The sequence below is a fragment of the Spinacia oleracea genome, chromosome 1, assembly GCF_020520425.1.
Source record: "Spinacia oleracea cultivar Varoflay chromosome 1, BTI_SOV_V1, whole genome shotgun sequence".
Classification (NCBI taxonomy): Eukaryota; Viridiplantae; Streptophyta; class Magnoliopsida; order Caryophyllales; family Amaranthaceae; genus Spinacia; species Spinacia oleracea.
Genome location: NC_079487.1, coordinates 84509334 through 84535238, shown reverse-complemented (window position 1 = coordinate 84535238; position 25905 = coordinate 84509334). Strand labels below are relative to the sequence as shown.

The window sequence follows — 25905 nt, the reverse complement described above, 5'->3', positions numbered from 1 at the left end:
TGAAGAGTGAGAATTACGTGCTCCAGATTTCCCATTTAAACTTGAAAGGGATGAGAATTTGAGGAGATCGTTTGCTTGAAAATAATCTGGGATTTTTTCGAGAATAATCTGAGCTTGCTAAAGATAGATCGAGTTAGGGCGAGTGGGTTGAGACTTGAGAGTGAGGGCGAGACGGTTGAGAGTGAGGAGGTTGAGGACTTCGTGGGTTTGTGAAAAGTGGGGTTGTACTAAGCGGGAAGCAAGGACACGTATGTAACATGTGTTTATTTTGGTATATTGTGACTGTTTTTTCCGTCAATATTTATTTCGGCGATTAAAGACGTCACTATATGCATGCCTAGTTTTCCCGGCCTCAAATATCTTGCGACCCTCTTAAAAAGCGTCACTATGTACGACATTTTCTTGTAGTGGCTTTTGAATAAATAAATATATAAATTCAAAGATTAACATAAAAAAGCAAAAATATAAAGATAGCATTTTGTTGTAATATTTAATCAGATCGAAGTCTAACTTCAGTCATCTATATCTTGTTATGCTGAGTACTTATTGTTGCTGAATATATAAAAATTAAAAAGAAACAATCAATATCACGTATTATTTGAATGCGTATTATTTGAATTTGTTATTTTCTAAATATAAACCTTATAATATTGGGCTTCAAATTGGCCAATAAAAAAATTGGACTACAATAATAATAAAAACATAAAAAAAAACAATTAGATTTTGTGCTCACTAGTGTAATTGATAGGTAGATCAAAAGGTCTTGCGCGCACAAGGTGTACAATAAATTTATTGTACACCAAGATAACTTTTATGCAGTTTTTCGTAACTTTAACCTATTTTTCTGTAACTTTTATATTGTAAAATTAAAAAGTTGAGAGATAAACATTTTAAAGGGTTAAGTGATTAATTTATACATTATTAGTGATTTTGAAGAAATAATTTTTTATTCAAATGAAAAATTTATCATTAAAAAATAGATAACTTTTACATATATAAATGTAACTTTAAAGCATTTTAAGTCAACTTTTACTTCGGTGTACAATATTTATTGTACACCCATTGTAAATAAGAATTTGTGTAGGTAGATATATTTGTGCTCACTAGTATCACACTAATAATCCAAAAATTCCTGTCAATTTAGATATATATTTTTTTTAACTTTCCATATATGTGTAACAAATCTTGAAAATAATATTTCTTAATGAAATCATATCTAGATTCGGATCAAAGGGAACAAATAAGTTATCCTAATCCTAGTAGGAAAGTAGGAGGAAATTAAGAGGTTGACGTTAGTATATAAATCTATACAGTAATTACATACAGTATATATACAGTATAATCGTTGCTTAGACAGTAATTAATAAATTAATTAGGGTTCCCTCCTACTTTCCTATTAGGTTGACGTTGCTTCATGAACCCTAATTATATACATATGACGTTGCTTACAAATAAATCTAACATGGCACTAAGAGCTGATATGGTGTCAATGGTGGAGATGTTTGTGAAGTATAAAACCACTACCAAAACCCCCGGCATAGATGGAGTCTTGAAGATGAGCCTGGATGAATTCGAATTCGTCCCCGTTGATCCCACTTCGAATTCTCGATTCAGGTCTCCTTTTAAATCAATTCAAAGCCATAGATGCTCCAATGAAGGACCAAATAACCCTGCTTTGCTAAATTTGATCAAGAATAAAGGATGTGGTGGATATATTTTCGAATTCGAGTCATTCAACTCCAGGGATATATGTCGGGAGTTCGTCTGTAAGCATGTAGGTATTCCCAAAAAGAGTTGTCAAGTATCTGCTATTGGGAAAGCGGGTCATTCTCAAGAATTGAGTCTTACAAGAAAGAGAAAGCAGCAAGTGGGATTAACAAGTTCTCTGATTTCGCACAGAATCAACCCAGTAACTGATGGTCTGACAAACAAAGTCTCATTCAAATTGACACCAGAAATCATACATCAGATCTTTGCTGAGAAACCAGCAGTCTGTCAGGCATTTCTTACCAATGTACCACACAAGATCTCAGAAAAAGATTTCTGGGCTAAGTTCTGCAGAGCTGAATATCTTCTTTGTACCAAAAATGTCCAAGTTGCTGCTGCAGAAGCAGCTGATGATGAGGAGCTTGCTATTTTCTTCCATCAGGATGATATACTTACTATTGAAGCGCGTAATAAGATCAGAAAGGTGGATGCTACAATAGACTTAGAAGCTGATGAAGCGGATCGCGGACGTACTCGTGATGGTAACACGGAATACTATGACCATACTGACCTATACAAAAGGAATATTTTACAAGAGATCAATCGCCATGGTGCAGTTGTACTATAAGGCACCCCTAAAGATTTAAAGGTAGGAGACACACTGAGTGTGGCGAAGGGACTTGCAAGAATTCAACAAGTGCAATTAATTGATCATCAAGTATCAGAAGAGCGGAAGAATAGAATTTCCAGAATGACAGAGATTGAGGATCTTGGAGCACATGATGAACCTGTACTAGCACTACTTGGTATCGACAACCATAGAGACTATTTCTGCCGCCAACAAGCTAATGCATTCAGAACTAGTCAAAGCTACACACGGGAAGCTTATACTTGTATGAAGGAATCGATTTCTCACATTAGATCTGTAGGATTATATGATTCTATGATCAAGTCTGAACTTGCCATAAAGGTAATGCAGACAACAGAGTAATGCAGAAATACATCAGGATTCAATGCTTGTGATACTACTAATTGTAGTTGTACTATAATGAATCTCTTTTAGTGCTATGGTTAATTTGTTCTAAATTGCATGCATATTCAACTCTATCTTGGGTTAAGAAAATTAATTCTGGTAGCAGAAGAACCATCCAACTCAATGATTTGACCATTATCTAGCCAACGACATCTAACAGTCCAACACCAGTGAAAAATGTCCACTGCTCTTGCTTGCTATATTGAATGTTCAAATTTACCTACCAATTCAAGAATCCTCTCTGGTTTCTAACAGCCACCCAATGATTCTGTTGTTAATCAAACAAGCATCCTTTGCCAAAACATATTTCTGAATCCATGGACTCCTCACAGGGACTGTTTGATGTGTCCTGGAATCAAGTTTTCATGAATCATGACATGCAGATTGCAGAAGTAATTTAATAACGCAGCTTCATCTCCCCCTTGGCATCAAAGGGTTTATTTAGGGATGTCAGTGGGGCGGGTTTCGTAGGAGACCCGACCCGCATCCGCCCCAAGTAGGCGGGGATGGAGGTAGGTTTGGCGGGTGATGGGGCGGGGATGGGTATAAAAATCGTACCCGCCATGGGTGATGGGGCGGGTGTGGATTTTGTGTGGAACCCGCCCCATCCCTGCCCACCCCGCCCCATACCCACTCGCCCCGCTTCATACCCGCCATGGGTGATGGATTGAGTTTGGATTTATTTGCATGTTTAGGTGATAATATGAATTTAGGTGAGATTTTTTTTGTTATGACATATTTTTTTTCCGATTATATATGTTACTTTAGTCATACGGTATTTTTTTTCGAATGTTAACTTTCATTACTCCGTATACATGGAAAATGTTTGCTAAATAAGAAAATTTTGGCGGGTACTGGCGCGGGTATGAGGCGGGGATAAGACGGGGATGGATACCCAGTTGGGTGGTGGGGCGGGGATGGATTTTAGTTTATACCCGTTGGGGCGGGGATGGGGATAAATTTTGTACCCGCCATGGGTGATGGGGCGGGGATAGAGATGAAAATTTTAGGTGGGGATGGGGATGGAGGGACCTACATCCGCCCCGCCCCATTGACATCCCTAGGTTTATTCCGCATAATATAGACAGATGATATCTAATCTCTCATTCCCTTTCCATCACATAGTACACAAATTTGGTTTAAATATCTCAAAAATCTACTAGTTCATAGTCTAATATCAATGGTAGGTCTAAACAAAAAACACATCAATCTTTGAAACCACCTATCTGACTAACAGCTGCAGGTCGATTAGTGTGTGGTACGGACTGCTAACTCAAGGAATAAATACCGCATTTACAATAATAAGAGTAAGTTGTATCTAGGCATGAAAATTGTAACAACCTTCAATTTGTGCCAAATAAGAATGTCAAGGAGCACCACATTGTACCTAATATCCCCATTCTTCATATCAAATATCATGTAGACCTTATATAGGCAACCTTCACAATCGTCTGACAAACACACTCCAGCCAAGCACAATGAAGTGGTAACTAAACATAGAGCTTTCCACTGCCTTCCTGAAACAAGTATGGCAAATCCAGTGGATAAAAGAGCGATAACAGAAAGGACCTTTTTCCATGTTTCAAAGGCTTTAAGGACACCACTGCATTCCTTGCAATTGATCACATGTCGGAAATACCGGTTAGACCAATTCGGAGCATACATGGTCCCAAGCCCACCTTTAGCAGGAGATTGAGCCGACAGTCCAGCAAATAGACCTGCTGGGGCATGCTCAACAACTGCTGGAACTTCAGGGGGTGAAATAATACTATGCCCAAAATGATAAGGCATCCCATGCCCAACTTTGTCCATCCGTTTCCTGTATTCTGCAACCCAAGTGTCAGAAGACTTCAAATTCAGGTAGAGTTCCTTTGTTGGGACTTTCTCTCTGATCAAAACCTCATTCTGGGATGAGAGGAAGCCCATGTCTTGCTCAAACACCTTACTAGCATTTTGGTGGAAATACCACGTGGGAAAGAATTTAGCAAGAGGCGATCTTTTAGTGGTTCCAAACCTCACAATTAGCATGGATTTCCCCTGCCCTGGTGGCCTGCAAAGGAAGAGCCCGCTGAAGTAGTTTTTTTCTCCCTTTTCATCAACTATCTCTCGACTATTTGAGAGCACACATGGTGCCTCAAACCTCAGAAAATTTAACATAGATTTCTCGCTTTCTTTTCCCCACCAGCCAGCAAAACCTCGGTCTGTTCTCTCTATGACTTCAAAAAGCAACGCTTGAGCGTCTTCTCGTTTTGCACTCCAATCAGTCCGATCATGGGATATTGGGACGTGGGCTGGGTCCATGAGATTCTCGAGGAGAATGGAGTGGTCATATGGAAGCTCGTGTGTAGTTGATGTTAGGTTATGATACATATGACATTACATAGATCATGCGGAAACAACCATTAACCCAGGAAACATATTATTTACACATAATCATTTAGCATAGTTTAGATGCATACTCTTTGTTGCGTGCCTTCCCTAGCTGCGCCCGAACCGAACAAGAACAAGTCTTTTAGGACTCCAAGTGTCGTCCCTCCGTAGAAAGTCCACAGCACGTCCGGATCCGCCTTAAGATTGACCAACTAGAATCGCCCTTAAGGTACTCAGAAAATTCGGCACTTTTGGGGCAAGATGGGTGTTTGAATTTTCTCTCAAAAAACTCACTTTTGAATACTTTGAAACTTGTATATAAATTATGACCCCTAGGCCTTTATTTATAGAGTTATGGAAAAGGAATCGTAATCCTAGTAGGATGCGAATTAATTGGAATTAGAATTCTACATGAATTCTACTTAATCAATTTATCCAATAGGAATAGACATTTAATCATACACTGACTCTTGCAGATTCAGGAATCTCGCATGAGCTCAAACTCACACACACACGGCAGCCACAAGGGCTGCCCACGCATGCGAGCAGCAGCCCACGCAGCGCGGCCCACGCATGCGCGGCCTTGTGCGCGCTGGGCTGTGGCGTGCGTGCTTGCTGGGCGATGGCCTGGCTTCGTGCTGGGCCTTCGTCCGGCAGGCCTCGTCCGATGCTAATTCGTACGATACGCTTCCGATTAAATTTCCATTTCCGGAATCTATTTCCGATACGACCAATATTTAATATTTCCGATTCCGGAATTAATTTCCGTTTCGAACAAATATTTAATATTTCCGTTTCCGGAATTATTTTCCGATTCCGGTAATATTTCCGATTCTGACAATATTTCCGTTTCCGGCAATATTTCCGATTCTGGTAATATTTCCATTTCCAACAATATTTTCCGATACGTACCATGTTTCCGTTTCCGGCAACATCTACGACTTGGATAATATTCATATTTCCGATACGATCCATATTTCCGTTTCCGGCAATATCATCGTTTCCGGAGTATTCATTTCTTGCCTGTGACGATCTTAGCTCCCACTGAAACCAAGATCCGTCGGTTCCGAATATTCATAGATGGAGTATTTAATGCCATTAAATACTTGATCCGTTTACGTACTATTTGTGTGACCCTACGGGTTCAGTCAAGAGTAAGCTGTGGATTAATATCATTAATTCCACTTGAACTGAAGCGGCCTCTAGCTAGGCATTCAGCTCACTTGATCTCACTGAATTATTAACTTGTTAATTAATACTGAACCGCATTTATTAGACTTAACATAGAATGCATACTTGGACCAAGGGCATTATTTCCTTCAGTCTCCCACTTGTCCTTAGGGACAAGTGTGCATTTCCTAATTCCTTTGTCGCTCGATGCTTGCTCTTGAACATAAGGTAAGAGTTGTCATCCTTATTATGTCCAGAGGTGTTCCTCGGTTTCAGAGTTCAACTGATCAAATAAACAGATAATCATAGCCTATGATTCATCCGAGCACGGCCATGCATTTCACAGTTTCTAGCTCTCCGAGTGGCCTTGTACAACTTTTAAGCATCTCATCCCGATTTATGGGAGGACAATCCCAATCTTGCGATCTTGAGATTAGACTTCGTTTGATAGGTGATTACCTGAGCGTTGCCTTTATAGCCTCCTTTTACGGTGCGACGGTTGGTAAACGTCAAAGCAACCAGTTCTCAAACAAGTAATCTCAAATCACTCAGGTATTGAGGATTTAGTGTCTAATAATTTAATGAAATTTACTTATGACAGACTTTCATCTCTTACAGTAAAGTTTCATAGGTCTTGTCCGATACTAGTCTTCCCAAAGTAAGTATCTATGCAAATGATTATGACATTGCCATGTCCACATAGTTCAAGAAACAGAACTACTAGTCATCTTGCATTCTAATCGTCTAACGTTTTCTATGCGTCCAATTTTATAGAAAACTCCGATTAGGGACCATTTCCAACCTTTGACATTCAAGTTCACTTGATAGACATTTCTTAGTCACAGGACTGGTCCTGACAGTCTATCTTGAATATATCGTCAAATTTGAAGGGACTCATCATTTAATACTAAACCAAGATTAAATGGAATATGAAAATACATTTCATATATGATAAATGTTCAACCCCAATGTTTTATAACCATGGGCCTCAAACCCATCTTCTAAAACAATTCATGGAATTCAAAGCTATGCTTGATTTTCAGTGCTACAATGTGAGTGTTGCTTCTCACTTGTTGCATAGGTTTAGTTATCATGCTTTGCCAATCTTAACATCCTTTTCATCGAATGTTCTTTGAGATATGATGATAAGATCTTTTCGAGTTTGTTTATTATGTGATCTAGTCTTTCTTACTTCGATGGTGGTTTTACTCATTTTGCAATGAAGAACCATCAAGATAGCAGACGTTTTTCTTGCTTCAAGAGTGGTTCTACGCATTTTTCAATGAAGAACCATCAAGCCAGCAGATAGGTGATCTACCCAAGTTCAGTGAAGAACTTTAAACAACCCTGTTTTATTGCTTCTTAGGCAATAATTACTTTTACTTCAACTGTATAGGTTGCTAGTGATGCTTTGTTTGGATTTACCTATCCAGGCAGTTCAAAGATATGTGGAAGATTCTCCAACTATATCTTGGAACATAGAAATTATTATTTTAATTTCCCACGCAACAACTCATGGTCTCCAACCCATGTTGCCATTTCAAAACACGATGCTCTATAGCTCGTCCTTATCAATGGTTAACTCCAAAGGGTCTTGCTTGATCCTTTGCCAGTGTTTATGCGTGTAGCATCAATATTTAGCATATCTTTATTTCCTTGAATCAAGAACTATTCCTATGTACCTTTTCAAGTACCATAAGTATTCTTGATCTCGATCTAGTTGATCTTTACTTAGATCAATAGAGACTGGTATATGTTCGTCATGCCTAAAGTCATACGATACGTTTTTGGCGATCCTCATATTATATCATACATGATAAATTCTTTTGCAGAATAATTCCCAATTGAATTCTATTCATGTATCTTTAGCTCATTCAATTTCAGTAGATACTGAATCCAACTAAATTCTTTGACATATAATATAGGTTAAGAATCTCATTTAGACTCTTTGATGTTTAACTTAGTAAATGCTTATACATAGTTCAAACATCCTTTACTTAGATTTATTCACATGGGTCGAACATCTCCAATGGAGACTTTCGTGTTTGATTTAGTAAATGCCATTACTTAATCCAAAACAATATCATAAGATCTTTGTAAATAGATCTTAATACCCAGTATGTACTAAGTTTCGCCATGGTCCATTATTGATGAATAATTTCAAATCTAAGTCATTAGCATTTGAATGTTATTTCACAATAGAGAGATATGTGTGTGATACACATAGGACCAATTTAAGTTTTTTATGTACTCCCACTAAACTTCTTATATATCTATAAGAATCATGTATATTTTATGAAACTAAAATACTTATTAGCTTCACTAAAATACTTTTCTAATTCCCAATTGCTTGCTTAAATCTGTACTTTAGATTTCATAAGCTAGCTTTCCTTTTCAAGCATTTATTTGGATCCACAAATCCTATGACATACCATGTACATAGTTTATTCCAACATTTGATTGAGGAATACGTTTTGTCATCCAATTGCCATATGTACCAATATGCAATCATTGCTTGAATTATAGACTTAAGCATTACGATTTTGCATGAGGTTTCAACACAATCCATGCCATGAATTTGCTTGTAACCTTTAGCAACTAATCTAGCTTTGTGTGTGAACACAATTCCATGTTTGATGGTTTTTATCCTTAAAACAAACTTGCAACCAATAGGTGTGAAACTATTCTTGCAAATCAACAAAATTTCAATTTTGTCATCAAAACATTGAGTATGTTTTATGGCCTCTAACCATTTAAAACATTTGAGTCTATATATGGCCTCTAACCATTTTAGGGAATCTAGGTTTCGTCATAGCTTTCTTACAAGTCATAAACTCATTAATCTACATGATAATAGTTTGACTGCAAGTTGTAGGTTTCTTCACTATCGAATAGAAGAATCTCATAGTTTCATTGACCAGAACTCTATGTTTCCTTACTATCTAATAGAAGAATCTCATAGTTCCAGTGACTTGAACTCTATGCCTACTTGGGTATAGAACATCAAACAATAGAATATCAATAGCCACTTGAAAGTCCTTTGAATATTCTGTTCTCCTTGAAGCACTTGTAAAGTCTTCTAAGAGATGTCTATTCTTTAAAGCCACTTCTAAAGTCCTTAAAGAATAAGTTCGGATTTTCTGAAGCACTTCGAAAAGCCTCCGGAATGTCCGTTTATGTTTGTTGTTCGCCTCGAAAACTTTCGAGGTCTATTTTCTCCCACTTGTCATTTTGGAAACGAATCTCCAAAAGGACATTATTTCGAGCAAACAAACATTATGTTCTCAAAAATTCGTGGTAGAAACAATACCCTTGTGTCTCATTTGAATAAATCACAATGAAACATATATCTAGACTTGGGCCTTAGTTTGTTGAATAACAAACACTAAGCTCCCACTGAGTTTAGCAACTCTTTAGATATATATAATTGAAAAGATATCCTGAAATTACTTTTCAATAGCTTTGACGAATTTGGTTTAGTTTGGTGGTAGTTGAGCATTTTGTTTTAGAAATTATAGGAAAAGTCTTTATGATTCATCATTGATCGAATCAAGTACTAATTGACTTCGATCATTCCAACGTAGATATGCCATATCTTATGGAGCTAGATTGTGAAATTACAACACACAATCATTGATGATCATATTTGGTCTCAAGTAATCATCAACATGATCTAACCTAGATCTTTATGATTTCTTGCCGAGTGGATTTTATACTTCTGAATCTTTGAACTAGCCAAACAGATTCAACTTATATCACTTTTGAGTAAATAAACCTATATTCACTCAAATCCATGTGAAATAATAAAGTCATAAAACCTTTCTTTAGCTTTGAACTCTATCGTCTAGGCGTTCTAACAATAGTTCATATTCTTTGTTACTTTCAACAAGTAAGACTAGCTTGTCTTAAGTTGATCTAGAAATCAACCAACTTTCAAAAGTCCATCAAAATAGAGCTTATGAATGTTAACTTGTTGATATGGTCTAAGCAACAATGCCAAAGATTTAATGGAACTCAAATCAAGGGTTTGATTTGAACCTAGTAAAGTTCTTTAAAGAGTTGTTTGTTTTAATCAAGCATATTGACTCAACCAGTAATTGACCATTTCATTCAAATAAACAAACAAACAAGCATTGTTTTTGTTCTTCTGAATGTGAGTCTTTCTGTGTTTGAAGCAGAAATTTAGGTATGCTGATTATGGAACAAAATAGCCATTAAGTTCCAGCCTTTGAAAGGACTTAAAACAAACTAGATGACCCCACAACTAATGTAGCATTGCCATGCTTCATTTCCCACTTGTAGGTCATTAGTGTATCCTAGCTTCCATTATTTGAGTTATTACCGAAGTAAGAACCTCAAGCGGTATATGATACCAAGGAAGTTTGATTGCTAGGTCACTTCTCTTTAAACATAAATTTATAGGTAGAAACGGAATCGTAAATTCCTTTCATTTGTTCCTCGTTTTCCTATTTCTTGTACCCTTTCTTATAGTCTTAAGAATTGAATTCTTTAGTGTTGACTTTTATACTTTGTTAGACATGTCCAATGTCACCAACAAGGTTCTTTACCATTTTAATTTATGTTGAATATTTTGTTTCAACTAGATGATCTTACCAGAAGCTTCTAAAGTTCTCTAAGCATCGATCTATTCGAATGTCTAGGGACTAGACTCATTCGAGAATTAAATGGACAAAGATATTAGGTTGTTAACCATTGGTAAAGCTGAGCGTATTAAACTCAATGCTTTATGATCTCAAAACTACAGTGTATTTTGAATTCACAAGCACCAATTGGTTTGCCATTCGAATTTGATATTCGAAAACAACCATAAAAGTCGTTATAAGAAACGTACATTTTAAATTGCTCACTTTCTCTCATTTCCGTGAATCGTTCTTGGATTCACTACCAATCGAGGAAATTTACTGTTACCTTTCTAAAAGGATTTATTGCAGTGCAAGATATTTAATTAAAACATACATTGAAGCATGCAAAGTCTAAACATTTATCATGAATAATAACTTGAAATTAAAGCAACCATGCAATTCAAACAAGTTATTAGCATTTTATTCGATTTTATTGTTCCGGCAGGTGTGAATAAAATGATTCCAAGATCCTAAAATCATTGAAGAACTAAGCACAGTTTGTCGACTTAATCCTAGAACATCTTAGGTAAGCAAAAGCCTTTTGCTAATAGTCTAGAAACTATTCTTGGTTGATAGGTACGTCTAAGAACTTATTAGGTAAACCTATCGATTTTGCCACGACATAAAAGGACTCCTTACTTATATCGTTGAGTTTCACCAAAACTAACATGTACTCACAATTATTTGTGTACCTTGCCCCTTTAGGACCAATAAGTAACACCTCGCTGAGCGAAAACTATTACTAGATTGATGTAAAGGATATCCAAGCAAGTGTATATTTTGGCATGGCACCTTATAACTCAATTTTTAAGTTTGGAACTTAAGGCTCTTACTATGTTGGTTAGATTTTAAGTGAACTAAAATCCTTAATCATGCAACATAATCAAGCTTTTGATCTCATGCATTTTAAGACATATTTAAAGCAATAAATAACTTAAAACATGCATAAGATATTTGTGATCTAGTATGGCCCGACTTCATCTTGAAGCTTTGACTTCAAAGTCTGTCTTGAAAATCTCCGTGGGAGGCACCATTTTCTTCAAATAGGATAAGCTATAACTAATTACAACTATTTGATGGTTCGCAGACCATATTTGAATTGAAAAATAACTTTGGTACTTTAGACCAATTACATTCAAATTAATGGTACGCAGACCATATTTTCTATCCTATTTGGGCCATACTAGTCACTTCATAACCTGCAAAACAGTACATATACAATATATACCATTCACCCATTCATTATCATGAATGGCCCACATAGCTGGTTAGTTAAACACATTATGCATCACGTAAACATTTGCAGCAATTAATCAAGGGCACCAATAATCTACCAATTATTCAGTCCTTATTAATTCTAATCGAGTTGTTTTAACCTTAAGGATTTGTAGACCTAATCAAGAGTTTATGACTAAAAAGCGCTCCCACTCAAACCAATAAATTCATATGCTTTACTAATTTTAAACATAAAATTGTATTTCTAGTCTAACCGGAAACATACAAATTTAATTAAAATTTAAAGCTCATATAAATTTATAATTGAATCCAAAAATTTAATTTAATTTCAGTCGCATTTAAATTAATTCATGATTTTAATTTTAGTAAAATAATTAGAATAAATTCCATTTATTATAATTATAATATTCAAAATTAAAATCCAAGAAATTAATTCAAATTATTAATTTTAAAATTAATTAAAATTACGTGAACTGAAATTTTCAAATTAAACATTCAAAACGATCTAATCGAAACGCAAACACCCTACGCGTTGCACGCCCATGGGCTGTACGCACACAGCCATTGCTGGCCATGTGCGCGCAGCCCATGCGCTCGTTGCATAGCTGCTGCTGTCCCATACGCAAGCCTCCGCACAGCGCCCCATCGCACGCGAGCTATCGCTCGCAGTGCGCGCGCGAGATCGCTCGCTGGGCGCGCTGGTTCGCTCGCTGGCGCGCGAGATCGCTCGCTGGCGCGCGAGATCGCTCGCTGGTGCGCGCGAGCCATCGCTCGCAGGCGCGCGAGATCGCTCGCTGCGCGCGCGCGAGCCATCGCTCGCTGGTGCGCGACATCGCTCGCTGGGCGGGCGACGTCGCGCGCTGTGCGCGCGAGTGATGCTGTGCGCAGCGCTCGTGGCACGCGAGCTTGCGCTCGCTGCGCACGAGGCTGCGAGCTGTTGTGCGAGGCAGCGCGCGCTGTGGCGCAGCTCGCTTGCTGCCCACACGCGACTGCCTTGGCTCGCCCCTCGCCCATGCCCATCCGTTCATTGCTCGTGGCACACGACACAAGGCAGGGCTGCTGCCTTGTGCTCGTGCACTACGCCCTTGCTCATTGCATTCGTGCCGCACGGGCGACGAGCTCCCTTGCTCGTCGTCGCATGCCCGCATTATACAACACCCCTTAAGGGTAACACGAAGCGTCCATTGCTTCGTGCGTGCAAGTTATTTGAACGAATCGCATAAAAATTTAAAATTTATATTTAAAATTAATGACAAATTAATAAATATTATTAATTTCATAATTTTAGGGCGAAAAAATCGAAAATTTATTATCCAATTGATTTCCGATTGATATGGATTCAAGTCTAGGTCATAAAAATTTAAAATTTATCGTAAATTTACAATTTTTATGGTGGTTTTTAATCATAGGTTTCTAATTAAATTACAATTAATTATGAAAATCAAATTAATTCTAAATTATTCTAATTTTCAACAAATTAATCATAATTACAAATTAGATTGCATAATTAACAAGACTAGGCATTCAAACTTGTTAAACATATGCAGTAGGTCAATCAAAAATTCAAGATTTATCAACAGGAATCGCAAATATTTAATTTAACATCTTAAATTTACGAAATTTTGCATCCGAAAAACTAAAACCTTCGAAAAGTCATAGTTAGGCTTCGAATTTGAGAATTCTGGGTTCGGCAGAAAAATAGTATTTTTGTCAAAATTTTAGAATGCCTTTTACATGCGGAATTGACACAAAAATCACTCAATTCGGATGAGTAATGAAGAAACTGCCGAAAAACTGCGTACATATATTTAAATAAACGCAATTTGCAATTAATTAACAATTACGAAAATTAATCACCCCTTTTAATTCTTGCAAATTTGTAATATTTAACCATGTTCATGCAATTTAGATTATGAAAATAATAAGGGGCTCGTGATACCACTGTTAGGTTATGATACATATGACATTACATAGATCATGCGGAAACAACCATTAACCCAGGAAACATATTATTTACACATAATCATTTAGCATAGTTTAGATGCATACTCTTTGTTGCGTGCCTTCCCTAGCTGCGCCCGAACCGAACAAGAACAAGTCTTTTAGGACTCCAAGTGTCGTCCCTCCGTAGAAAGTCCACAGCACGTCCGGATCCGCCTTAAGATTGACCAACTAGAATCGCCCTTAAGGTACTCAGAAAATTCGGCACTTTTGGGGCAAGATGGGTGTTTGAATTTTCTCTCAAAAAACTCACTTTTGAATACTTTGAAACTTGTATATAAATTATGACCCCTAGGCCTTTATTTATAGAGTTATGGAAAAGGAATCGTAATCCTAGTAGGATGCGAATTAATTGGAATTAGAATTCTACATGAATTCTACTTAATCAATTTATCCAATAGGAATAGACATTTAATCATACACTGACTCTTGCAGATTCAGGAATCTCGCATGAGCTCAAACTCACACACACACGGCAGCCACAAGGGCTGCCCACGCATGCGAGCAGCAGCCCACGCAGCGCGGCCCACGCATGCGCGGCCTTGTGCGCGCTGGGCTGTGGCGTGCGTGCTTGCTGGGCGATGGCCTGGCTTCGTGCTGGGCCTTCGTCCGGCAGGCCTCGTCCGATGCTAATTCGTACGATACGCTTCCGATTAAATTTCCATTTCCGGAATCTATTTCCGATACGACCAATATTTAATATTTCCGATTCCGGAATTAATTTCCGTTTCGAACAAATATTTAATATTTCCGTTTCCGGAATTATTTTCCGATTCCGGTAATATTTCCGATTCTGACAATATTTCCGTTTCCGGCAATATTTCCGATTCTGGTAATATTTCCATTTCCAACAATATTTTCCGATACGTACCATGTTTCCGTTTCCGGCAACATCTACGACTTGGATAATATTCATATTTCCGATACGATCCATATTTCCGTTTCCGGCAATATCATCGTTTCCGGAGTATTCATTTCTTGCCTGTGACGATCTTAGCTCCCACTGAAACCAAGATCCGTCGGTTCCGAATATTCATAGATGGAGTATTTAATGCCATTAAATACTTGATCCGTTTACGTACTATTTGTGTGACCCTACGGGTTCAGTCAAGAGTAAGCTGTGGATTAATATCATTAATTCCACTTGAACTGAAGCGGCCTCTAGCTAGGCATTCAGCTCACTTGATCTCACTGAATTATTAACTTGTTAATTAATACTGAACCGCATTTATTAGACTTAACATAGAATGCATACTTGGACCAAGGGCATTATTTCCTTCAGTTGAGATATCTTGAAACCCTGGCCTAGCAAAGTTTTCAAACCAAGGGAGTTTCTCGGCATTTGGCGGGAATCTTTGGGACATCCACACCCACACAACTCCTTGAGAATATCTCACTTCATAAGTCTTCACACATGCTTGTTTAGGAATTTTAGCTCCTGCTGGTAGCTGTTAGTTTAGATTCATGTAAGAACTTCATTAGAATCATGCATTTTAAGCAAGAATGGAAAGTGAAAAGAGTGGATTTCAAGGTGATTAAGAGAAGATGTACTAGTATTGACCTGACGTATCTTCACACATTTGCCTTCCCCTTCAAATTGCCAACCATGGTATAAACATTCCAACCTCCCATCAACTAATTGTCCTTCTGAAAGTTTTGCTAGCCTACATCAAACATCATGTGATAAATAAGTCAGCTATCTGTATCTTTTTCGGAATAATACCAAAATAATGAATTTAGAACTTCTTTATGATAATCGTTCTGGCAACTGGAAAAAAAAATTCACCTAAAATTTTGAAGCATTGATATTTGAGTCAAAAGATTAATTTCAAGGAGTTCGTCGATTTTAGATTATTGTGTTTCAAGGCTTCGTTTGGCGAAATTAGTTGACAAAAAGGTAAAAGTTGACAAGTCAGCTAGAATGTGATGAAAGTACTAACTGAAATGCGATGAAGGTTAGCTAGCCATCGGCTAGCTAATGCATTGGAAGGAGGAAGTCCAAATACATATCGGATATGTATTTGGAAAAACCTATCACACTCAAATAAAAAGGTAAAAGTAAATGGAAAATATTTTTGAGGGGGAAAATCATAACGGAATAGTAAATACATATAACAGAATAGTAAAATCATCGTCTATCGCTGCTGCCCCTGCTAGCCGTGGTGCCGTCGTCCGGGTTGCATCATCCTCTTCCAGGCGCATTTGGGCACTAGCTCTGGATCTGACCTCTTCAAATGTCGCACATGGATATTTTGGTGATCTCCCGGTACAACTCCGAATTGGGGATGAGACCTCTTTTGAAGGCTTCGATAGCTGTCTTGACATCACCGTTTTTTATACTAATCTTTTCACAATTGAAACAGTTTAAATAATTGCGTACCGATTCGGTGGGAGCTTGGACCAATCGATAAAGATCACTCGTATGTTTCTCTAGCTGGCGAACTGCTGGTAAAAGGCGTTGATCAGATCGGCGAGGCAAGATATGTATCCAGGGGCGATGTTCATGAGCCATTCCAGTGTTGCTCTGTCGAGGGTGCCTCCGAAGGATTTGCACATGACAGGTTCGACCAGGTCCCATGGCATGTCAATTTTCCACATCCGCTGCTTGTAGACGTTGGCATGCCGGTAAGGGTCGGAGGTTCCGTCATAGAGGTCGTCCAGATGGGGAGCCTTAACTGGTGCGGGATTGTTACTCTGGCGATCTCCTCGCAGAAGGGCGATGTCGCATATCCATTGGTTGGTTCGGTCTCCACCGGTGTAGGTGCTCTGGGTAGCTTCGGCATCAGCTTTAGAATCAACGAACTCTGTCTCTCCAAGAGTTTCAGGCGTCGGGCCAGGGAGTTGGGCGCTGCACCATCTAATTCTAGTTCTTCTTCTTCGGACAGGACCAACTCTTCCTCGTCGTGGAGCTCGAACGCCAGCTGCTTGGCTTTTCCACCGGGTTTGAGACGTGACTGGTACTTGCAACTTTTTGCCGACTCCAGTTCCTTCAGGAGGGTTTCAACGGAAGCCTTAGAGGACATTTTCTCAGATGCGAGTTGCTCGTTCTGGGCGGTGACACAGGCGTTTTCTGCCTTCGACGAGCCAACTCTGCTTGGGCCTTGACGTAGGCCGCTCGGTATTTTTTGAAGGAATTTCTCTATGGGAAACCTAGTTAATGTCCCCACAGATGGTGCTAAATTGTTTACGCCAAATTTCGTCTAAGTGGCGACACTTGGCTTGGGTCGACACTAACTAAGCAAATAAGTACGGAAAGCAATAAAAGAGAGACGACACAAGGAGATGTTGACACGAAAAACCCAGGAATAGGGAGAAAAACCGCGGGTAGCTATGAGGCTACCAATCCACTAATATCCCTAACAATCTATGTAAAAGAAAGTGTTTTGCGATAATAATAAAAGTACAATGATTACTTGATAATGGATAAAACGGAATAATAATAATGCTTGTAATGCTATATGGCTTGAGAGCTTGATTGAACGTGCTTATTTCTTCGCCCTGCTTTGTCTTTTATAATCCATGTCCAATGGTCGAGTCAGTTAGGAAGATCCCGGAGAACCAGGAGGCCGTTTTCCTCGGTCTTTTCACTTCTCCTGCTTATGCGTAACCACTCAACGGATCTCCCATTGCTCTGATAACTCCATCAAAGGCCTTGACGGCGTTGGGCCTAAGGCAGCGGCCCATGATCTTGACCTAATTTCTGGTCGCCTCCAAACTGTCGTATGTCGCCTGGGCTTGCTCTCGACACGTTCAACCGACACATCCCAACCTGTGGACACGACAATACCTGACGACACGATATGATCAAACGACAAAGCAATTACGTCGTTAGTACAAAAAGTGGGATAACAGCTGCCATCTCTTTTTCAATTAAAAAAACACATTACAAGTTCTTGTTACATACTACCTACGTTTCATAAAATTCTTTACAGTTACTATTTGCACGGACTCCAATGCAATATTTAACTACTAATATATTCAATTTCGTATGTGAGAAAATTATAAAAAGTTGATATTGTCACAATGAATAACGAGACCAATCTAACAAGATCTTACATGTAATATTTTGATGTATATAATAGTGAGAATTTACGGTCAAAGTTTTCATACTTTTGACACATTTTCCAAAGCGTAAAGAACTTTCTGAAACGGAAGTAGTACAATTTTCAATAAAATAATAGTCGGTAATCAAACAATCACTTAAAATTTGTTCAAATACCCTCCCAAAATTAGTCTTGAATTCCAAATAGGGCATCTCATAATTATAGTTTTGCTTACTTATTTGAACATAAAATATTTCTCATATTACACTCATTCGTGACCAGATAAAAAAATTGCATTAAAAACCTCCTCATGTATTATATACCCCTTCCCCATACATTTTATTCTTTTTTATATGTACTATATTCTACTTTTTCATACAAATTAATCATCAATGTACTATATTTTAATTTTCTACACATTATATTCTACTTTTCTTAAAATTCGTGTTTTTGGTCAAATATTATGACCATAACTTTGTGACGGATGGAGTATGTGTTAACAAATATTTTTGAGAAGGAGGGAGAAAATCGCCAAAATAATGTGTTGTCATTTGTCGAGCATAAATTTCAGTTATTATAATAATGAGGATTATTAGTATAAGTCTAAAAGAAAGTAGGAACATTAAAAGATAATAATGAGGACTTGGAGAGTATTTAATTGCCAAAAAAAAACATAATGGGGAGTATTACTGTATTAGTATTGACTTTGGGGATAACATGATTTCCTCTGTAGAAAATATGGGCTATGATGAAATGAGCCAGCAAGCCCAGTAGGCCCAGTAGGCAGAAACGACAGAGTGGGTTGAATAATTAAAGTTTGATTGATGTATTAGGCTCACAACTGTCTTAGTAGCAGTTCACACTTCACAGCGAATGACTAGCACTGTCGCCATCTTTCAAAAAGTGAAGGATCTAATTCAGTCACTGCACTCTGCAGCCTGCAGGTGAAGGATATATCTCACTGCAAATTCAGTGATGCTTGCTTTTGCTTTATGCTAAAGCAATTGTCTGTTTTCTTTTATCCGTTTCCTAATAATCTTTGCTTGTAACGGTTTGAATTTTATACTACTCTATTCGTATTTTATTATGAATGTTATCTAATAAAAATAATGAAATAAGTGAGAAACGGTGTAATAAATAAATAGAAATTTCAAATAATTATTGAGTTTGCGGAACACAAACTTCAAAAATTTAGGGAAAATATTTTAATCGAAGTAGATAGGAAATTTATTAGTCTCTAGAGAAAATTAGATATAAACTCCGTATTAAATAATTAAAAGGTAGGGTAGAAAATTACTAAAAATGAGAGTGTGACTCCTAATAAAATACGACTGAAAATAGTAAGTGTGACCCTTACAAAAATAGAGAGAGAGAGAGTATTATTTATATATGGAGTATTAATTTTGACTATATTTTCTTATGTTATTGTATACGGTTATACGGAGTATGTAAATGAGTTACACTAAAAAAAAACTCTATATTAAACTTCTCGAAAGTCGAGACCTTCTCTACACTTTTACGATTTGTGGAGTGCATCTTACAAAGAAAAAATGTTTTAAAACCTAATCCATATTTTTTTACTCCCTCCATATTTTAAAAAGAGATACATTTTAACTGGACACGCTTGCCAATGCACAACTTTGACCATCAATATCTTCAATTATATTATTATAAAAATTTATAAAATATTAATATGTTGAAAATATATACGGAGTATTAAGATGAAACCAACAATATATTCTATGCTAACACTTATTTTCATAATATAAATAAAATATGGTCAAAGTGAATTATGTGAACAGTGCAAAAAGTCAAAGTGTATCTCTTTTTAAAATCGGAGGGAGTACTGCGCAGTCTATACTACCTTTTAACAATCTAATTCATGCACCTTAAAAATAAGGACAAATTATCTTTTACCACCTACAAAAATTGAAATTTTGTATTTTACCACCTAAAAAAATTAAAACCTGTATTTTACCACCTAAATAAATAAATTAAAACTTGCTTTTTATCACTTGAAGCGAAAAAATAGATGAAACATTTATGTATGTTTACCTAATTCAATTTTCCTCCAATTTTTTACACTCCCTGTGTGATTTTCATTACCTCTTTCACCATTCTCTCTTTATTTCCATTATTGTCAATTTTGTGAATTAATGGTGGTGAAAAATTATGTAAAGTAATGGAACAAAAGGAAGTTGGGATGAGAAGAGAGTTAAGTACATGAAATCGTGGAGAATAGAACATATAAGAAGTATTACCGTTATTGTGCCCCCTACATAACATTTTCACATATTTTTTTACTTTTCAGGTGGTAAAAAACAAGTTTAAAATTTATTTTTAGGTAGTAAAATACAAGTTTTAGTTTTTAGGTGGTAAAAAACAATTTATCCTAAAAAAATGTACTGAAAAATAATATTATTCGGTAATTTTTGTGTAAGACCGTCTTACCGAAAAGACCATTTTGGTTACTTAACTAATTGGTTTCATTACTTAACTAATTAGTTTCATTGTTTAACTAATTGATTTCAGTACTTAACTAATTAGTTTCTGTGTTTAACTAAGTGATTTTATTGCTTAACTTATATGACACCATTGTGGTCTTTTATGTAAGACTACCTTACATAAAAATTTGTAATATTACCGTGTACCAGGTCCACGCAAGAATAATCCAACAAAAAAACTTGGTCAATATAATTTGATGTGTTCACTAATTACAATCCGTTTTTCTTTTTTTTTTTTCATTTTTGGATTATTTTTTTCATTCTGCACTGAAAAATGAAAATAAAAAGACTTGTAATCATGCAAACTAATAACTTTAATATCCTAAGATAGAAATATAGAATCTCCTACCAAAGTATAGTATAACTCATAAATCAGTTTTTCATTTTACACCGATCAAAAAATAAATATAAAAACAACCAGTTTTTAATTTTTTTACACCAATGAAAAAATAAAAAAAAACAATGAGATTATCATTTATGGATGATCAATTTAGTCCATCCGAACCCCTGATTTTGGAGGAAACGTTCTCCTAAACCAAGATGAGCCATCAATAGCCACACTAATGTAATGAGTTCCCCACCTTTGCTTAATTGTGCGACATGGGACTTGGGTGAGCAGCGTGTTGCAGCATAACAAAGGAGCTCAACCCACACCTTACTTGTTATCTCCCATTGAATGTTACCGAACATTTTCAGTTGCTTCGCAAGTAGACAAGCATCAACTAACACAGATTTGGTCTTCTCACCCTCAGCTATCACGCCATCCACAGGCTGAACTTGTGCATTCAGGACCTTATTGCAGAATTCCTGAAACAACAAATCATCTGTTTTTGGACATTGATTTTGGTTCCCTATTGATGAAATTTGACAAACCAACTTCTTACATATGAATTTCTTAACCCCTGCACATACTCTGCCTATCCAACTACTTGATGCGTTCCGATTCATGACCTTCTTAGCCTCTTCACAAGTATCTTCAAAACGAATCTCTGACATGCCCACCACCAGTGATACCAATGATTGTTGCCTAAGTAAAAGATATGTCATGTAATCAGAGACTTGTTTACAGAAATTGGCATAGTCTGTTTGTCGAACACTGTCATCACTAGTCCAGTAACATATATCAGTAGCAAGATGCCAAATCAATACACTCTCATCATATTCTACATCCAATGTCCAAGGATTTAAGTACTCGGATACAAGAAAATAATCATTCTCCAAAACCAAATTACCTCTTGCTGAATATACTTCTTTGCTCGTCTTTATATCAGTGGCTAGCTTTGCCTTCTTCTGTAGTTCTTCAATGATGAAATTCACAACAAGTTGTTCATCAATTTGTTTCGTTTCAACATATAAAACTCCCATAAGAAATTCCCTTATCCTCCTGATAAAAATGAACTTCAAGAATGAAGGAGGATCCTTAAAACATCGATCTAGCAGGTTGTACCTAGAGATGGACCGCGCCCACCTACTTCTACTGTGACCTCTTGTGAATCTCAGTAACTTGAGAAACTGTATCAAATAAAATCTGACGTACTTGGGGATGCCGAACTTGGGGGTGATAATGATCCACCAATCAGACACCATAAGCATTAAAACTACAAATAAATCTAGGGCAATGGCACCCCCCAACAAGGCAAAGGTTATACCAACATCAGTGTCGTGGTATTCAGTTTTATCCTTGAAGGAAAACAAGAGAAGGGCTGCTACAACCGATAGGAAGCTAAGTATACGAACATAAGCTCGTTTCTTTTGTAGTAAAAATACTTTGGTGTAAAAGATATCATAGACGAAATTGAGCTCAATTTCTACTACCCTGTAAACCTTTGAGGCAGCTTTGTCAAGGAAAAAGGAACGACTTTCTTCACGATCCTCTAAGCTTAGAAAAGCATCTGCTAAAAGCCCTTTGAATTTCGTATAAAACTTATAAGCATCTTTGATCATCACATTTTCTTCCTCCTCCGCATCAGCATCTTTCAGAGTACATGCATAATTTCTAGTATACTTTGTGTCACAGGGCACTCCGTCCTTAGATGAATGGTTCAAATCGTCTTGATAATCTCTTCCTAGCGACTTCTTGCTGTCTTTTGAGTGTCAATCATTAATATTTATATTACCAAAACAATTCACCAAGAAATAAGCATTATTGAAACTAATTAGTGCATTTTCATTTGGTACCAAATAACGTAGTAATTTGGTACTCCCAACTTAAAGATAAATGTATTTTCCGGTGGGCCAAACTCATTAAATGAGTTGAAGTTACCATTTTAACCTTAATATTGTCTTTATGGACACTACTTAATACTTATTATGGTCTATGATTTTCCCGTGCAATAATCATCAACACGGAAAATAACAAAAGAAAAAATGAAGTATTGGCCCGCCATTTTATTATGTTTGTTTATTAGCTCATTGATGGACCATATAGTCTAACAGCAGCCAAAATAGTGTTTTTGGCAAGATGACTTGTTAACTGCTTGAAGGGACTTATTGTCCAACTTTATTTAGCCCAGAAAAAAAAAAAAAAAAATTAGTTCACCTTTTTCACATATAGATAACATGGAACATCAATCGATTTTCACATATAGATAACATGGAACATCAATCGATTTTACCAAACATATTGACAAACAGTTAATACTAACATGTGTGTAAAGACTAAGGTATCAAATGGGATTAGTACAGGCAAATTGGTCCATCTTGATAAATTGATAATGGTTGCTTCATAATTGATTAATGTTAGATGGAGAATTAAGTAAACAAAATGACATTGTTCCAAATTTTTAGTTAATTAACCAAAACAAATTTAACAATAAAACTTAATTTGTTGAAAAATCACAAGAAATCATCCAACAAAATAAATATATATATATATGTACATACCTTGAATTGTAATGACATGAGCACCAGTAACAGAAGGATTGATGGGTTCGCTAAACCTGGCATAATCAGGTCCAGAGTGAGGTTTACTCGCAAGAGATTCTCTAAAACTGTTCATACTTGCAAAGTACAAAGCCTCTGTTCTCTCTGTATACTTGATACATCCATCCACATACATGAGGACAGTTGGCAACCACAACCTGTTATCGCCTCGAAGAGACTGAACAAACACATAGAGAGTAACAATAAGCTGAATTGCTAACTGAAGAGCGTGCCGGTGCCATAACTCGTTATCTTCTAAAGCAAGAGCAGTAATTGTGTCTGGACCCCCAAGATGTAGTAAAAGAAAAGGTGCCCAAAATGCAAGAAGATCTTGCCTTTGTGGAGAGTTTATATCTTGGCTGCTTGTGATTAAACCAATGGTGAATAATGCGACTGCGTCGGCTGATAAGTAAAGGAGCCATAAGCAGAATTTTACTAACCGGCTTGCACTGCGTTTTCTATATGGTGCTAGGATTGTGAGTAGAGCTTGGATTAGGAGACTGGTCAGCATGAAGAATCGATCATCCCATGTATTCCATAGTTGCATTACTTTCTCTATCACACTTGTATTTCCCATTTATTCGAGATTTTCTGAATGGGGACTGTCTACTTGTATAGCCCCCTCTTATAATTATTTTGCCACTTGTCTGTTGCTATTATTATAGAACCAAAACAAAACAAAACATATACTTCTTTATTAAGGTTTCAAGGCTCCGTTTGTTTCAACGGAAAACATAAATAAAGGAAAATGATTTTCCGTGTAAAACAATGTTTAAGAGAAAACATCAAAAGAAAAGAGTTTTAGTTACTTTATTTATTTTCTTACAAGAAAAATTATAAAGAAAAATAACATACAAGTGCGAATGAGAGAAGATAAAAGGAAATGCAAGGTATTAGAGTGGAAAATGTGGTATTCCTTTGTAAAGAGAAAGATGGTTTTTCCCTAGAGACTCAAAATTATTTTCCACCATTAACCAAACAAACAAAGTATTTTTTTGTCGGAACAAACGGAGCCTAGGTATTTGTTTTATTTCCTTGTTGTTTTTCAACTTGCAACATTTTAACTTTTGTATCATCCACATATTCTACATTGAATGTATTAATTTAATGATTAGACTTTTAAAAAATGTAGTCATATATTCATGTAGAGTATTTTTAGATTCGTCTCATTGTATTATTTCAAACAATTAACTTTTTACAATTTTACTTATTGATAAGTAGAGATATTAGTGAGTGAAATGGATCGACAACCGTGAAAAAGATAAACTTTCCAAGTAAAACAGAAGTAAGGAAATGAGTACTCCGTACTTAGGGTTCCCTATATCAGAAATAGTCGATTTTCTTTGGAAATTTAGGTAATTACTTACGTGAGGTAAGGGTGCGTTCTATTCACCTGATTTTCACTTATTTTTACTGAACTTATCAAAACTTATTTTAGTTATAAATTATATTTGGTCAACCCTTATTTTTCCGAAACGTATCTTATCTGAATTTATTTTTCCTGAAATAAGTGAAAATAAGACAAACAGAACAGACCACTTAAAGCTTGTTGTTAATTTTTAACGATACGAACATTGTTTGAAGGCAGTGAATGCCCTTGTTATTGGATTCGTTCTAATTGAATTTTACGAGTCTAGTTTAGACACGTATAAGTTATTTCTTTGGTAATGATTTTTTTGGATGGAAAAGTGGTTAGTCCTTCAACTACAATACGATGAAACAAACAAAAATCATTGTCATGAAAAAGGTCGAGATCAAAACTATTTTTAAAGTTATAACATGCTACAAGAAATTGACACGTATAGATCATGAAATCGATTATCTTTGCTTATTCCAAAGTGAAAAAACACAGCTAGAAACAAAAATATTTGAGCAACGGATGAGAGTCTATGGTTATTGTTGAAAAAGGCCAAGGGTACTTACTACAAATTTGATAGATTCATTGATATGCAATAATCGTAAATTTGGTGAAAGAAAACTTTTAAAAGATTCAATAATTATATACTACAAATGTCACACGAATATTTATCAATCATTCAATTTTGAACACAATTAAATATTTAAATATCTATATAATTAAAGCAAAGTGTAGAGGAATGAGATGTGAGCACACCGCCAATACTTCCCTCTTAGCTATGCCACATCATACTCATTCAAAAGGTAAGCATTCAATGCACATATTCAATCACGCACCAATCAAGCCAGAAAAAAAAAAACTATCTTCAATTAATATTTACAACCTAACTTAATTGAAATCAAAGTATTGTAAATAAACC

At 36.4% G+C, this 25905-nt stretch overlaps 2 protein-coding genes and 1 pseudogene across 5 annotated transcripts; 1 reads left to right on the top strand and 2 right to left on the bottom strand.

Moving 5' to 3' along the window:
- Positions 1-1322: 1322 nt before the first annotated feature.
- On the top strand, positions 1323-2787 carry LOC110778085 (general transcription and DNA repair factor IIH subunit TFB1-1-like; annotated as a pseudogene).
- A 1246-nt stretch (positions 2788-4033) lies between these two features.
- On the bottom strand, positions 4034-16485 carry LOC110778084 (protein TIC 55, chloroplastic-like). Its single transcript, XM_056834266.1, has 4 exons — positions 16277-16485; positions 15722-15824; positions 15448-15608; positions 4034-5093 (listed from the first exon to the last, which is right to left on the bottom strand). The coding sequence occupies exons 1-4, from the start codon at positions 16483-16485 to the stop codon at positions 4034-4036; spliced, it is 1533 nt and encodes a 510-aa protein (XP_056690244.1).
- A 4558-nt stretch (positions 16486-21043) lies between these two features.
- On the bottom strand, positions 21044-24330 carry LOC110778081 (uncharacterized). Of its 4 annotated transcripts, XR_002530667.2 has the most exons (4): positions 23591-24330; positions 21940-22791; positions 21592-21734; positions 21375-21514 (listed from the first exon to the last, which is right to left on the bottom strand). XR_002530667.2 is itself a non-coding variant. In XM_021982640.2 (3 exons), coding segments are annotated over exons 1-3 (1818 nt in total). In that variant the 5' UTR covers positions 24207-24324; the 3' UTR covers positions 21375-21512. The 4 variants fall into 4 exon arrangements, 3 of the variants coding, with proteins under 3 accessions (XP_021838331.1, XP_021838332.1, XP_021838333.1); XM_021982640.2 differs by having other exon boundaries at positions 21592-22791; positions 23591-24324; XM_021982641.2 differs by having other exon boundaries at positions 21510-21734; positions 23591-24329.
- Positions 24331-25905: the final 1575 nt, after the last annotated feature.

Bases quoted from the DNA above. Each gene is read 5' to 3' on its own strand.
- LOC110778084 (XM_056834266.1), bottom strand. From the start codon at position 16,485: ATGTCAAGACAGCTATCGAAGCCTTCAAAAGAGGTCTCATCCCCAATT. The intron at 15,609-15,721 runs GTCAATACTAGT...CTAAACTAACAG, and splicing joins AATGTGTGAAGATACGTCAG to CTACCAGCAGGAGCTAAAAT. The intron at 5,094-15,447 runs CTCAACTGAAGG...TCATAACCTAAC, and splicing joins AGGCCAGGGTTTCAAGATAT to ATCAACTACACACGAGCTTC.
- LOC110778081 (XM_021982639.2), bottom strand. From the start codon at position 24,206: ATGGGAAATACAAGTGTGATAGAGAAAGTAATGCAACTATGGAATACA. The intron at 22,792-23,590 runs GTATGTACATAT...GACACTCAAAAG, and splicing joins TCATGTCATTACAATTCAAG to ACAGCAAGAAGTCGCTAGGA.